The sequence below is a fragment of the Pundamilia nyererei genome, unplaced genomic scaffold, assembly GCF_000239375.1.
Source record: "Pundamilia nyererei isolate P.nyererei 1_Seehausen unplaced genomic scaffold, PunNye1.0 scaffold00167, whole genome shotgun sequence".
In the NCBI taxonomy this organism is placed as follows: Eukaryota; Metazoa; Chordata; class Actinopteri; order Cichliformes; family Cichlidae; genus Pundamilia; species Pundamilia nyererei.
Genome location: NW_005187568.1, coordinates 1,364,594 through 1,380,756, shown reverse-complemented (window position 1 = coordinate 1,380,756; position 16,163 = coordinate 1,364,594). Strand labels below are relative to the sequence as shown.

At 41.7% G+C, this 16,163-nt stretch overlaps 2 protein-coding genes across 2 annotated transcripts in view; one reads left to right on the top strand and one right to left on the bottom strand.

Annotated features, from left to right (window-relative positions):
• The first annotated feature begins 1,619 nt into the window (after positions 1-1,619).
• paxx (PAXX non-homologous end joining factor) lies at positions 1,620-4,243 on the top strand. Its single transcript, XM_005745835.2, has 7 exons — positions 1,620-1,873; positions 2,103-2,163; positions 2,234-2,283; positions 2,384-2,562; positions 2,655-2,714; positions 3,811-3,904; positions 3,990-4,243. Exons 1-7 carry the CDS (start codon positions 1,659-1,661, stop codon positions 4,036-4,038), a joined length of 708 nt encoding a protein of 235 aa, XP_005745892.1. The 5' UTR covers positions 1,620-1,658; the 3' UTR covers positions 4,039-4,243.
• Positions 4,244-7,587: 3,344 nt separating this feature from the next.
• top3b (DNA topoisomerase III beta) overlaps positions 7,588-16,163 on the bottom strand; it is a 24,875-nt gene continuing 16,299 nt past the window's right edge. The window contains exons 12-18 of the mRNA XM_005745833.1: positions 14,041-14,214; positions 13,057-13,185; positions 12,675-12,824; positions 12,165-12,265; positions 10,974-11,175; positions 8,342-8,529; positions 7,588-7,947 (exon numbers count right to left, since the gene is read on the bottom strand). Of these exons, the coding sequence (XP_005745890.1) occupies positions 7,666-7,947; positions 8,342-8,529; positions 10,974-11,175; positions 12,165-12,265; positions 12,675-12,824; positions 13,057-13,185; positions 14,041-14,214 (1,226 nt within the window). The 3' untranslated portion in view covers positions 7,588-7,665. The remainder of the gene's footprint in view (positions 7,948-8,341; positions 8,530-10,973; positions 11,176-12,164; positions 12,266-12,674; positions 12,825-13,056; positions 13,186-14,040; positions 14,215-16,163) is intronic.

Here is a 16,163-nt window from a genome sequence, read left to right as displayed (position 1 = left end):
TTTTTTTGTTTTTTTTCTCTGTATCTATGAAGCGCCTTGAGGCGACTTATGTTGTGATTTGGCGCTATATAAATAAAATTGAATTGAATTGAATTTCGTTCTACATGGTGCATTTCAAGGTCCTGTACCCATCCGTCGGCTTGTTGCAGTGACCTGAAGTTACTAAACTTCATGAGTGTATGCACTCACTCCAAGAACCGTATAATTATAAATATGAGCGTGGTGAAAGTTGGGCAGCACGCTAACGTATTTTGTCCACTCTGTGTGCTCGTAAGGGTCAAACCCTTTCACTCCTTTGATTTTTTTCCATTATGATTGCCCATTCCACAGAACAGAGTTCACAATTCATCCATCGATCCATTCGCTTCCGCTTATCCTTTTCAGGGTCGCGGGGGGCGCTGGAGCCTATCCCAGCTGTCATAGCGCGAAAGGCGGGGTACACCCTGGACAGGTCGCCAGTCTGTCGCAGGGCTAACACATAGGGACAGACAACCATTCGCACTCACATTCACACCTAGTGACAATTTGGATTAATCAATTAACCTATCCCCACAAGCTGCATGTCTTTGGACGGTGGGAGGAAGCCAGAGTACCCGGAGAGAACCCACGCAAACACGGGGAGAACATGCAAACTCCACACAGAAAGACCCCGGCCTGATGGTGGAATTGAACTCAGGACCTTCTTGCTGTGCGGCAACAGTGCTAACCACCGTGCCACCCAGAGTTCACAATTCTGTCTGATATTGGGCCACCATTGTGTTGCTTTGAACTTACTTATTTGGGATGAAAAAATTGTTATGTTTTTTTGTTAAAGAAATAATTTTCATCAATAAACTTTCCTTGTTTAAACATGTGCCATGGTGTGGTCTTTCTTTGCTTGTAGCTTCTTGGTGTTGTTAAATACAATAGATAAAAAATACATATAATATACATATAATAATGTACAACACATTATGGAGTATACTTCTCCTGTGAGGTCCTGCCTCCTTGTACTTATGCAATTAACTGGACAATCAGTGGACAGGTATGTTTATAAATAATATTATATTAGGTCAATTTTCTTATACATATTTTTGACCAGGGGGTAGAATTGATTGTGAACTGGAAAGGAAAAATGCTCAGTATTCTCTTCAATAAAGTTAATGTCCACAGGGCATGGTCCAGTGCTATTTTGCTAACACAGGTGTACAAGTGTGTGCAGTGGCGGTCCTAGCCTGTTTGGCGCCCTGGACGTCTGGTGTTTTCGTGTTTGTTGGTTTGTTTTGATTATTATTAGATGCTGCTCCAACCAGCCAGAGAATCCCCGGCCTCTCCTCCCCGTGCCGGAAGCAGCAGGAGGGCGCCCTTACCCCCAGCAAATGGGCGATAGAAAACCGATCGGTGCCTGTGCCATTCCCTGGCTGACGTCGGTGCAGCATGAGTTCAAGCATTTTTTTCTTTTTTGCCGATGCCCGTGATGCCACCCCTCACCACGATGCCGCCCCGGGCAACCGCCCGTGTCGCCCGTATCTAAAACCGCTATTGAGTGTGTGCTCTGGATTCAGGAACAGAAGTATAGATCTTTACTCCTCCATTCAACAATTGGTATGCCGATTACATCGAGAGGGAGAGGTCCCCGTAGTCTGCAAGCCAGTGAAGTAACCATTCCAAGCCAGAAGATGGCGCTTGTCAAAGGTGTCTGGCACTCATGCTATGAAACGGTGTACTCTTGCAAGAGTGCAAGAGGCATACGCTTGTTTTTCTTTTGTTCTTCTGTGAACCATAGTGGAGACATGGATGTTAGTGTAAATTCCTATTGTACCGTGTTGGATAAAACAAGCCAATCTAAATTCCTTTGTTACACTCGCAGGAAAGACGGAATGCTTAGTGTCTGGTGAGTCAGATGTTGTTATTAGCCGGAGTTCATTTGAAATTAAATCTTTTTTATTCGGAAAAATACGTTTGTACTTGGACATAAGCTAGGAAATGGAAGTATTAGTAGTTTGTTGATGTTACGGCCTTTCCCCCGGTGGTATAAAATTTAGTTTTAACTGACAGTGAAAGTCTGACGGTGAGCGCATTAGTTTAGGCACACATGCACACTAAAACATCGTGTGCTGTAGTCTGACAGATGCTGCAAATGTCTGGAGTGTGGAGTACACTAAGGACAGTCTGAAGCACCTTGTAAGTATTCTGGGTTTCTTCTCATTCACTCAGTATACTGTCATAATTTCTGTCTTCCCTGTGTGTTCAGGGGCAGCGGTTTGCCTTAAAATCTACAGAGGATTATGTCTTAAAACTCAGGTGAGACCACACTCAACTCCTGCATGCATCACTTCTTGCATGGAACTATAAAAAGCTGTGGTCAGGTAAGTGAGGCTGAATATATCTCTATTTTCCTCAGGGCATCCTGCAATAGTGGAGATGTGTCTGTTTCCGTGCATGAGGTTGGTGCAGAGCTGCGTTTGGGATCCAGTCCAGGAGACCTGAGTGTAACTCTGTCCAGACTGGAAGGTCCACAGGCCACAGACAAGTTGAGGGAGCTGCTGTTCACGATGGCTGACAGCCTCACACAGCTTGACAGTGAATTCACTTTGTAGTTGTGACTCATTTTATGCAGAATTAAAACTAACTTCCTTTTAGATCAGTACTGACTGCAACATGTCCCTTCACAGGTGGCCCCTCAAGTGGACCCCCCTCAGCCAGTCCAGTGAAAAACCAAAGACGGCCCACAGGTATACATTTGTGAAATGGCTCTTGGCTTCAAATAACCATTGGCCATCTCCAATACCAAGGATTCAAAATCTAAATGTGATGTCACACTGGCTGTGGCCAACTTTTCTATACAACCTAATGGATGTTTGCTCATAAATGATTCCATTGATGCATGCTTTCAGTCAGGAATGTAAAGCAGGACACTCTGCAGGTTAGAAACATGATTAAACCACAACAGAAGCTTCCCGTATGTGTAATCCAGTATGGTTATGGTAGCTGAAGTTGCCTTGGATCAGGAGATGCTGCTCTTCATTTTCATGTGTAAAATGAAATTACAAGAGGCTGTACAACAGATCATGTTGTGATCTGTTGTGAAATCCATAATAATTTTTTGCTGCAACCAAAATACCTGGGAAATGTCAAATGGGTATATCTTTTGTAAAGACAATGGAAATTACCAGAAGGAAAGTAAGATTTTGGGGCTACAGGTGTACCTGTTAATAGTGGATCATATTGGAAGTTTCCCTTGTTCTCCATCATGAATAAGAAAAGCTTTATTCATCCCAAAGGAAAACTCATATGATGAGGAAGAAGTAAGGGGAAAAAAATAAAACAAAACCACATAAACGATGGTTGCTGTGGACATCTGTAAACAGTTTCAAACACTCAGTTTGACTGTACTACAAATATTTATTCGCCATTATGCCTTGACTGGAGTAGTTGTTCTGCATGTTTTGTGAAACTGGCCCACTGGTACAGAACCCCAACACATAGATGTGGTTCTGCAAGTGTGGACTACCAGTCACAATAAACTTTAATCTTGAAAGAGGCTCAAATTTTCTTTTAACATCATAATAAATTTGCATTTATTTTCAGCTGTAATGCAATCTCTTCTAAATATATTAAAACTGTTTTAAGTGATTTTAAAATGGGATTTTCTTAGTGTTGGGTAATTTTGAGGTAAGTACTGAATACAATAATGATCTTATATCCGGTGCTTATATATACATTGAAGTATTCCATCTTTTTCAGTAAAAGGAGACATGTAAATGTCATGCTTAAAAAGGGAATTGGGCAATTAAACGTTTTCATTAATGCAAAACTGTTCTCCTTTAGAGTTTGAGCCCTGGCAGCAGCAGAGCAGCGCTCCAGCAATGACCATGAAGAGAAGACTTCCGGGGTCCTCGCTCATCAACCCTGGGGTTAAAAAGTATGGTGTCTCTTACAGGACTTCAATAGAGCAGTGATGCTACTGATGTGAGTGAAATAAAGCTACTGTCCATGTGTGTTTGCAGAAAGCAGCAAGCGACTGGCGTTGCCTTTGATGATGCAGATGAAGACTGATCTTCCTCCTTGTACTCATAGTCCTGCTGCGCAGCCAGAGATGAATGATCTTTTAATCCACTAACAGAACATGAAAACCTCAGTGCATATTTATGGGATCAAAGCTTAAACTTTAACTGCTTTTTATTAAACAATGACTTTTAATGCTATATAATGGTTGTCTCCAATAAATGATTGAATGATAATTTGTAATAAAATGACATAAGAAACACATTTGCACACTTTTAATTTCCCCCCTTTTTCAGGACTTGTTCTTATATTGTGCTTTTCTACTCTGAGAACAGCACTTTACACAACTTGCCTTATTCTCACAAGCACTTGTTTTGCTGTGCAAGTGCTTCTAGCATTCACACTCAAATGCATTGGAGAGCAACTTGGGGTTAGTATCATGCCCAAAGGATGGAGATAGGGGGTCAAACCACCAGCCTTCAATTTAATAGGTGATCTGCTCTACTTCCTGAGCTACTGCCAGCCAAAATATGGCCTGTATTTGTATAGCGCTTTACATATCCACCCATTTACACACTGGTGATGGCAAGCTACATTGTAGCCACAGCCACCCTGGGGCGCACTGAGAAGAGAGGCTGCCGGACACTGCCGTCACCGGGCCCTCTGACCACCACCAGTAGGCAACGGGTGAAGTGTCTTGCCCAAGGACACAACGACCGAGACTGTCCAAGCCGGGGCTCAAACCAGCAACCTTCTGATTACAAGGCGAACTCCCAACTCTTGAGCCACGATCGCCCCCGAGCTGCTTTCTTGTCCACTTTGTTTGATAAGATGTAGCATTCAACTCTATTTAAGTTACTGCTGTTTGTGCTAGGTGTTATCTAGGGAGGAAAGTTCCCAGTAGATGTCCTATTGAGAGTGCTGTAACTAAGATTAAGAATATAATTAATTCAGTGTTATTATCTTTGTGGAGAGCAAGCTACCTGAACTACTCCCACAGAAATAGATTGTCTTTTTAAATAGGATTTACACTGCATATTACTGTGGATAAGGTCGCTCTCCTGAAAAAGCCTTAAATCTGAAGTACTTGACATCCTGGAAATAACTCTCTAATGCACATCTTAAAGCAGATGATGTGTAAGCTGCAGAGGAAACGACATCTTGCTGATTTAGAAGATTTCCATTTAGCCTAAAAAAAAAAAAAAAAATAGTTTGTAGCATTAACAAAAAATCCATCACTTGACCCAGGTGTCCTACGTACAGTTATGTACAACATAACAGTGTATTAAAAACAGAGGAAAAGGTCCATGTTGTGCTATGCAAATTCACTCTCAAATGAAATCATGAACAATTATTTTTCTTTATTTTTACTAAAAATGAAGAAAAAGAATATTAGGTTGTTCAAAAAAAAAAAAGTGTGTATTTTCATTTACAAACTGGAATAGTTACAGTCAACTAGCATTTGACACCTTCAAACAGAAGTTGCAGCCCAGGCTAACTGGACCACATTCCACAGATTTTCTGTATTCTTGGGTTTTGCGTCAAAAACAGAATTTTTGAGGTCACACCACAAATTTTCAATCAGATTGAGGTCCAGGGATTGGGCTGGGCTCTTTTTGGTCTGCAACCAGGATGTTACCTGCTTGCTGGTGTGTTTGGGGTCATTGTTCTGCTGAAACACCCATTTTAGGGGCATTTCTTTCTCTGCGTAAGGCAAAAAACAAAACAAACCAACAAATTATATTTAGTTTGAAAAATATGTTAAAAGTTTCGATCAAGTACCTAAAAATACTCTTCCAGTATTTTTAGGTACTGAAACTGGTCCATGGTGCCTGTTATGTGATAAATGGACCCAACTCCAAAGTATGCGAAACATCCCCAAACCATTATGCTTGCACCTCCTTGTTTTACGGTCTTCACTGTGTACTGTGGCTTGTATTCAGTGTTTGGGGGTCGTCTCACAAACTGTCTGCAATCTTCAGACCCAATAAGAACAATCTTGCTTTCATCAGTCCATAGAATATTGTGCCACTTCTCTTTGGGCCAGTCAATGTGTTCTTTGGCAAACTGTAACCTTTTCAATACTTTTTACGAGGTTTCTTGGAAATAATTTGGCTTCACATAGGCATCCTCTCCTCTGATTGTTAAAGTACTCACAGGTAAATGGAGATCTATATATCTTCCTTGATCTCTCTGGAGCTGATCACTGGATGCTTCTTTGCCATTCTTGTTATTCTATCATCTAGGCAGATGGTAGTATTCCTTTTTCTTTCCCATTTCAAAACATTTGAAATCTTTTTAGCTGAGCAGCCAATTATTTCCCCCTCTCCAATCAACTTTTGATTAAAGTTCTTTCTCCCCCAGTGCAATGTCTGGAACAACTCATTTTACTCACTGAGCAAGGGCTAAACCAGCAGGTACAACAGCTGCTGCCTTCCTTCCTTAAATAAGGGCCTTAATTGACACCCATTTCTTCACAGATTGAATGACCTGAAATCCACACTGCTATTAATTTGAACACACCCCTTTCACTGAATCAGTCAATTACCCCCAATTAGCAGAATGCGTCTCATGTGTGTTTAGTCTGTTGGTTGGCTACACCTAGTCATGAATTTGTTCCCATGTTGTATCATCATTTTGCCAAAAGCAGTACTTAAACACATTAGTAATGTAAGACTGCTATAATTTTATTCTGTAATTATACCTTCCTTTTATGTGAAAAATTCTTCAAAGAGGAAAATCTGCAGTGAAATAGTTTAAATGAAGATCAAGTAATTAAACTACATGTAAAATAAACTTTTTCACAATTGTTTTGGAGAATGCTGATTAAATAATGACAAAATGTTAGCCTGTTTACAATGCCAGTAGCAGTTTATAAAAAGTTAAAATTAATATTGAGATGAATTTAGTTAATCTCATTGGTGCAGCCTGGTTCTGCTGGAGGTTTCTTCCTTTTAAAAGGGAGTTCTTCTTTCGCCAAAAGCATTTCCTCATAGGGGTGGTGTTTTCTCTGTACAATACTCTGTAGTATTGTAGGGCCTTTTCCCAACAATATAAAGTGCCTTTAGGTGATTGTTGTTGTGGTGGCTTTAAGTGTGAATAATAGATAAAAAGTGCATAGAATAAAGTCATGTGTCTTTTAGGTGCTTAGTAACAATGACAAATGGTTCTAGTTCTTATATAGTGTTTTTTTAACTTTACCTGACCACTCAAAGCACTTAACAAAATGGGAAAAAATGATTAAAAAAAACCCCCAAAACATTTGTTGTGTATTTATGGGGCGATCGTGGGCTCAAGACTTGGTAGTTCATGTTGTAATCGGAAGGTTGCCGGTTCGACCCCTGGCTCCGACAGTCTCGGTCGTTGGGTCCTTGGGCAAGACACTTCACCCGTTGCCTACTGGTGGTGGTCAGAGGGCCCGGTGGCGCTATTATCCGGCAGCCTCGCCTCTGTCAGTGCGCCCCAGGGCAGCTGTGGCTACAATGTAGCTTGCCATCACCAGTGTGTGAATGTGTGTGTGAATGGGTGGATGACTGAAAGTAGTGTAAAGTGCTTTGGGTTCAACAGAGACTAAGTAAAGCGCTACACAAATACAGGCCATTTACCATATTTAGATTCATTATCAGAAGAAAACCAGTTCATGTAATGACATGCAAAAGGACAATATACACACAGAAACTATACAAAATAAGCAGCTAGGGCAGCCATTTTATCTTTAGGTTTTTTAGCATTGCCACGACGTCCACGTCCACGTCCACGTCCTCCTCTTCTCCCACCCCCACCACGGTACATGGAATGCCGCATGGTGGCATGCTTGAGCTCCACCAAATCCTGAAACACTGGATCACAAAAAACACAGCCAGTGTGTTGGGTCTCACTGGCAGGAAGAGGAGTGCGAGTCTTGTTAAAGTCCACTGCAACTAGAGAGGCATCACAGACATCACAGCTCTCCTGAGCAACCTGAGAAAAAAGCATTAACAAAAATAAATAAATCAAGGAACTGGGGTACTGTTTCATACTTTCTTCGGTTTCAGTAATGCTATAGATCAAAGATGCTTGTATGGAAAAAACTGAAACAGTTTGACCTCTCTGTGAGGAGGTTACATGCTCTCTGTACTTACAATGGGCTTTCTCCCACAGACAAACAACATGGGTATTACGAAATGACGATTCTACCTTGGCATTAGGTGAGGATGCAACGGCAATAAAGAGTGTAAGTGCATAGAATGAAGTGCTGTATGAATATGTGAGAAAGGTTGAACGTTACTGTAGTATAGAGTGTGGTCAGTTTGAAAACATCTATACATGCCAGTCCATAATAGACAATAATAAAGTAAGACAATAATTTTCTTACCTGCACTTTGTGTGCATGTTCAAAGAAGTGCACCACCACATTGCATTTAGTACAGGCCATCCTCCACTTTGGACCAGATGTGGGGTCCAACACTAAAACTCCACTATCACACTCCACACATTGTCCAATGCCCAACGAGTTGAGAGAGTGCTGACATGATGGATGGGTACATTCATTGCATCCCATACCTGAGAAAAGCAGACAGCGCCACAGTGTCAGAGGGGCCCATGAGACCAGAAAGCACAAAGAAACAGGGTCGCTTTTCCTAAGACAGTAGTGTGTATTGTATGTATTGTGTTGTGTGTATTGAGCTCCTTCAATTATTCATTCATTACACAGTCAACTTCAGTTCCAATGAAGGGATAACCAGCATGTAAATATCTTGTAGTTTCCTCACTTTCTCTCAGTCTCCCTTTGATTCTGTGGTTTCATTGGAGCATGCTAGAAGAGTTGACACACTGTCCTCAAACATGCCTAAAACATTGATTAACTATTTAACACAGCAATCTTACAGAGGCAGCTGTTGTTAAGACAGTGTTGGTACAATCTTAGAAATATCATATGTCTGAGATTTTAGGGCCAAGTACAATAACCTCAGTTTTATGTGACTTTAGAAGAAGAAAATTAGAGATCATACAGGTCTTTATGTCTTTAAGACAATCCTACAGTCTAATTGGTGAGTGTTATCTGGCTTCATGGATAGATAATATAAGTGTAATGTGCTTGAGTTCAGCTGAACCACCCCCAGACCCACCTCAAGAAGAGGACCAGGGCACAGTATGCTTAAATAGAACTAGGCAGTAATCCTACTACTATAGTACAGATCACCTAGTTTAAGTACTCTGGAATAGAGCAGGGCGATATGACCAAAAATATTTATCACAATATACATTTGAAAATTTGCGATAACGATATAATTGACACTAGACAAAATACTTTACAACTCCACAACTTTATTAGTGCAAAAAAACCCAAACAAACCATCAATGTATTTTCACTTAAACAAGCAGCTGCTTTTTATGTGCATTAAAGTTAAAGGCATTTTCAGTGGAAATTGGCCGACAAATCCTCAGCATAACCATATATAATATCCACAAAACTTAAAAAGAGGTTATACACACACAATACGGTAGTATTATGTTGAAGCACAGTACGTATCACTCCGTGAGGCTCCTGACCACAGTAGCCGTAATACTCCTACAATCCATCAAGCGGTGCGGCTTCGTAGCTTAGCAAAGTCGTGCTAAAACATTTGACAGATTTTTGAGCGCCGTGTACCACATTCAATCGTTTCGAGGTCAGTAAACACAACCAGAATTCATACATAAGGCACACGGGATTATAAGGGGCACTATTGATTTTCAGAAAAATCAAAGGATTGATTTTAAGTGTGCCGTATTTTCTAAAAAAAAAAACAACCCACGGGAATAACAACGGCCCGCTAGCATGCTCTACCAAAAATAGTGCTTTGTCGTGTATCTGACAAAAGCTTAACCAGTTCCACACCACTGGAGTTGCAGCATTTTTACAAACCAATTCTGGTTCATCCGTTTCATTCAACGATCCGCTTTCGCCCTTCTCATTCTCTGTCACCGCCATGCTTTTCCCGCCATGTGCGTATGAAAACAAAGGTACTGCGCATGCGCGTTTTACCCATATTCTATCGCGATATTTCATTTCCTTATCGTTGCCCAACAGTATACAGGTATTACCGTGAACAGTATGATATGGCCCAGCCCTACTCTGGACCTCCATCTTCAAAAAGGTATTTCTGCGAAATGAAATACTCTTACAAACTACTTTCCGCTGCTCACAAGGGGCTGCCACAGCAGGTGGCTCTGCATGTTTTATTTGCCACATTTTTAACATGGATGCCCTTCCTAACACCCCCAGGATCGAACCGATAAGCTCTTGCATTTTTAGGTGAATGTGTAAATACCGTGAACAAAGGTTTAAAAAATACTATTAAAAAACTTTCAGAGCTCAGTTGATTTCAGCGCAAATGCAAGTGGAAGTATAATTGATAAGCAGAATCAATGGGCAAGCAGACTGAAATAATGGGAACCAGTTCTCTACAACATCTGGTTCTTAGTTCCCTAACCTTCACTGTGGCTCCCTGATGCCCCGTCTTTCTCTGCTTTTTTGACCATAAAAGGTTGACCATGCTAACCTTTTAGTGTTAAAAGAAAGAAGCAACTCTGTATTTTTGAATTGTTTAAAGTTGAGCATTGTCCATCTTGATTAAATGATTTTCAGGTTGAATGTAGCTCAGGTCAGGTCTTCCACTGATCGGAAGGATGGTGGTTTGATCCCTGGCTCCCCCAGTCTGCCTGCCAAATATCCTTGGACAAGATACTAACCTCAAGTTGCTCTCCGATGCTGCATGAATGTTACCTAGGAAGCACTTAATGTATAGAAGTATAGAAGTGCTTGTGTGAATAGGTGTATGTGGCATGTTGTATAAAGCTCTGTGAGTGCTCCAGGAGAGTAGAAAAGCATTATATAAAAGAATCAGTCCAGTACCAGAAAACTATATTACGGATTAGTTTGATTCTTAGAGGGTTTCAAGGCTCATGCTAGTTAACTATAGTTGGTGGGCAGTGGTTAACATAACATTCCCATTCTGCCTTACCTTTCTTCATGTCCCTGAATGGCGGGTTGCTGAAGCAGTAGGGGCACAGGGGGTAGCTCTTTCCCCGCGCCCCTGAAGTCCAAAGCACAAGCTCAAAGTCATCCAGTGGACACCGGAGCTCCTTGTAAAGCTTGATGGCTCCATTCTGGGGAAGACTATAGGTCTCGTCACAGTGAGAGCAGTGGAGTCTGCTGGGCTTGGCCTGCATGCACATGTTTGCTTCATTTCATTTAAGAATCACTCACTGCCACTCATGGGCAGTTACACATTTTACCATAAAGTGGCTAAAGGCCACTTCAGATCAATATCATCACCAAGTCTGAAAACACACATCTATGTCTTCGCCGCTTCAAGCTATATTATATATATATTAAAAAAAAAAAAAACACCCAGCACGCCCCTGCGGGCGGTTTATCCTTCCTCAAGGCCTGGGAGCTTGAGGGTCCTGCGCAGTATCTTAGCTGTTCCCAGGACTGCGCTCTTCTGAACAGAGATCTCCGATGTTATTCCCGGGATCTGCTGGAGCCACTCGCCTAGCTTGGGAGTCACCGCACCTAGTGCTCCTATTCATGTAGCCCCTTCCGCCGGGGTTAATTGCGTAGTAGCATTCCAACAATGCCCTGTTTTCGTCTCTTGCCCACCGATGCCTTCTTGTTCCAGTAGCCCACTTTTCGTCAGGGTGCCCTGGTTCCTCAACACCTGACGCGGACCTTGTTGATCCGGGCGACGTCCGAGCCGGCATGCCTTCATATTTATCTGTCCCGCTCATGTCTGCGGTAGGCTTGCTTAGCATAGGGGGTCTAGCCTTAGGACCCTTACTGGATACAGACGCCCCAGGCAGTAATCGAACTCGCGATCCTCATATATGTATATATATATATATATATATATGTATATGTGGCTGTGATTTAGAATTGCAATGGTTAATTTCTTAGATGATTCAAAAATGCCACAATATATCAAAAAAGGTAGAATTTCCAAAGTCCTTGTCCTTAAACCCAGACAATAATATTTTAGGCTGTGAATCATGTTGAAAGAATTTGAACTGCAGAGAAATTTTTGCATTTTACATCTACAAATCTTGAGCACTATAGTGTTAGGATTTTCTTTTACAATCATGCTCCAACAGTCTTGATAATTCAATCTGTCTTCAAATGCTTCAGACGGGGTTTAGTGGCTTTGACTGCTCACCTGGATGTACTTCATGAAGCGGTGGCATTTGCCACAGCGGGACAGCGGCTTACCAGTAGCAGCAATGGGAGAAAAGGAGACCTCCATCAACTCATCCATGTCTGGAAAAAATAACACACAAAGTCTGAGCTTCAGCTGCATACAAGAAACTGGAACCTGCAGTGTGCTTTAATAATATGTCGCCTATGCATTCACAGGTCACATGTTTCTTGTTGATGTAAAACTGTAATTACAGCACTGTTACCCAGTCCCTGCCATGTTCGACCCATTTAGCAGAAACCAGCCTGTTTAAAGCTCTGAGATCTTTTCCATCTGACTTAAAACAGTTTTAATGGCACAGTTTTCTTACTCAAAGATTCAATGTGAGGTCACTAGCCACTTCACCATTTCCTCAGATTAGCAAACAACCTGTTCTGAGCCACAGCTACCAATAATAATCCCAATAATAATAATCAATAATCCCTTTAAGGAACTTGCGACACTGCGTTCCTGTGGTTTCACTGGACTTACTGGTAATGGAGTCAACAAAGTAGTGAAACTTCCTCTTGAAGATATCCAGGGCGTGCTGTAGGACCTGATGGTAGTTGGCCTTACCCTGCGCAATAAGGTTAAGCTGCTTTTCTACAGCACTGCGTATAGTGGGAAGCACCAGTTCTGCATCTGAGAAAAACACAATTAAATTTGCATTAATAATAATCTTGTATTTTATTAGCTCTATAAACCACTCTGTCTGGTCCTATATCCTGCAGGTATTTGGTTATATTCAAGTACCTGCATTAGTTGCCATAGCATCCAAAGATAAATCAGTTATGTTCCAGAAACCCTCCACTACTGACCAAGCACAAATTCATTACAAGAGTAAGAGAATACAAAGGTAACTTAAGCAAATGACCTATCTTGTAGTAGCCATGTACCAGGACTATGCCTAAGTTGGTTGGTTTCAGCTTGCGTCCACTCTCAACTGTCACATAGTTCCTCTGGCAGATGTTATTGATGTGGACTGGGATACTAGCATCAGTTCCTGGAGGGAGGACAAAGACCAACATCTATAAGACTGTTTTCAGAATTTACAGCCAAAGAACTGCTGTCATGCATTAAGTCCTCAAAGGTTGTCCTCAAAGATATAATAAACATGTGTAATGAGCAGAAAGATTAATGAATCATCCATGCAATAGAGATGACAGACTGGGTGACTGGCATCTGCAATCCGTTTCTGCCTTGCTTCCCAAATACCACACAATTAAAATATGACCAGACATGAAGTGATAACCCACAGCAGGTCCATTTCCTGGACACAGACCAGCTTTCCATCTAAGCGAACAGCTGAGTTTAAATTAAACAATGTGCACAGGCAGCTTGTTGCCTCCATCCATCCATCCATCCATCTTCATCCGCTTTGTCCGGGGCCGGGTCGCGGGGGCAGCAGCCTAAGCAAAGAGGCCCAGACCTCCCTCTCCCCAGCCACCTCCTCCAGCTTGTCCGGGGGAATACCAAGGCGTTCCCAGGCCAGCCGAGAGATATAATCTCTCCAGCGTGTCCTGGGTCTGCCCCGGGGCCAGGGAGAGGCCAGCCACCCTTCGGAGGAAGCTCATTTCTGCCGCTTGTATCCGCGATCTCGTTCTTTCGGTCACTACCCACAGCTCGTGGCCATAGGTGAGGGTAGGGACGTAGATCGACCGGTAAATTGAGAGCTTCGCTTTTATACTCAGCTCCCTCTTCACCACGACGGACCGGTGCAGCGTCTGCATTACTGCAGCTGCAGCCCCAATCCGTCTGTCGATCTCCGGCTCCCTTCTCCCATCACTCGCGAACAAGACCCCGAGATACTTGAACTCCAGCTTGTTGCTTAAATTATTTAAAAAGTATTTAAGTATACCAATGCCATGTTTCTCCATGAGGGTGATGAGTTCAGCCTCAGTCAGGTAGTCTGGTGGGCTGGTTTGCTTTTCTATCAGCTTGATCTCATCTACTGAGAAAGTGTCTCCACGCTCACATACTGGTATGGACTCTTCCAGAGGGATGCCCTGCCATGGCATTACAGTCGTGTAACCTGAAAACAAAATGCACATTTAGCAAGGATTAGCTTGCTGCAGGCGTGGTAATTCTTTAATGTTCACAAATCTCTTCACTACGGGTGGGTGATATAAACGATATACGATAGAAACGATATAAATTTGGCCAACGATATCGGTACCGCGATAGCGCATGATGATGATGTCATCAAGCTGTTTTGGTCGGAAGCATCGCAGCTGTAGCAGCTGCGATGCTTCCGACCAAAACAGTAGTTGTAGCAACCACTATCATCTACAAATTATGCCGGGCGACAGTCATAGCAAAGAGATGAAGCACTTTTTGAAATATGGGCAAAGCTAAAAACTGTGCTTCCTCCACTTCCGTAACATTGATTCATTAATGTTGAATTTTCTCGCAGCTGTTTTATTCCCATATTGTTGCAGTATATTAATAACTAACCTTGTATTGTGGATAAATAATCTCAGTTGTTCTCCTGACTGAAGTTTGCCCCATGTATAGCATCCTGCTATGCGATTGCATTTGTCCCTGACCACCAGAATCCGTCACGTTAACATTTATTGAGTAGGAAAAAAAGTTAATAAATGTTAACGTGGGAAAAAAAGTTGGCGTTCATCCTCCAGCTTCACTGTGCTAATATTATGCTAATATAGCTGTGTCACTAGCAATCACGTAGCACAACATTATATACCAGGCAGTCCAACTTCAGTAACCCTGCAAATGCCCTTGCTGTTTAGTTTTCTGTCTTCATTTATGTCGGAAGTGGTAGCAGAGCTGTACGTTTTAACTAGTTTCAAAAGTCTCTCAGTCAGAACATGGTATGTTATGTTTAGCTGTAAACTAGCGAGCTAACTTCCTGTTAACTTCTAACTCCGTTAAATTTAATAAATTCTGTTTTCATGGATGCATGGATGTTAAAACTTAATTGTTACACCTGGTAAAGCAGCAACGCTGATGATTTTATTAAAGATTAAAGAATTTAGACCGTGTTTAACTCTCAGTGTTCGTTTGACTTAGGGACCTGAAGAGACGGAGTTTTGGACCCAGATTACTCCGCGAAGCTCCTCACTACGGCAGCCGTAATGCTCTGACAATCCATCAAGCAATGCGGCTTACCAAAGTTGTACTAAAACATTTTTTAACAGATTTCTGCACGCCAAAATCGATTCGAGGTCAGTAAGCACAACCAGAATTCATACATAAGGCACACTCTCAATTTTTGAGAAAATTGAAGGATTTTAAGTGTGCCTTACAGTGTTGGTCAAGTTACTTGAAAAAAGTAATCAGTAACTAATTACTGATTACTTCCCCAAAAAGTAATCCCGTTACTTTACTGATTACTTATTTTCAAAAGTAATTAATTACTTAGTCACTTTTTAAAAACCCGATTTACAACCTGAATAGGTGATAAAGCGATAGATCTTTCAGCCCAATTCTACTTTTTCTGCATAATCCATCATACAAAATGTAATCAAATAGAAAAGTCTCTTTTTTTTAAACTTGTTTTTATCAGTTTTAATCTTTTAACTTTATGCATCAAGCGAAAAATTTAATTATATGCACCATTCTCTGACTTGAAGAAATTAGTTTAACATTTAAACCTATTTTCTGCACATTCCAGCACATAAAATAAAAATTTTTTGTCAAAGGAGCTTGCAAAGAAAAGCGTCTGGACTTCTTTAAGTTGCTTGAAGATGTTTCACCTCTCATCCGAGAAGCTTCTTCAGTTCTAAGGTCAAATGGTGGAGAGTCCCAGATATAAACCTAGTGGGAGTAACCCCCGCACAGAGGGAGAAAAGGACCCCCTGATGATCCTCTAATCGCCTGAGCCAAGGTGTGAAACTGGGCGTGGGTCCCAATTAGAGATGGACCGATCCGATATTACGTATCGGTATCGGTCCGATACTGACCTAAATTACTGGATCGGATATCGGAGAAAAATAAAAAATGTAATCCGATCCATTAAAT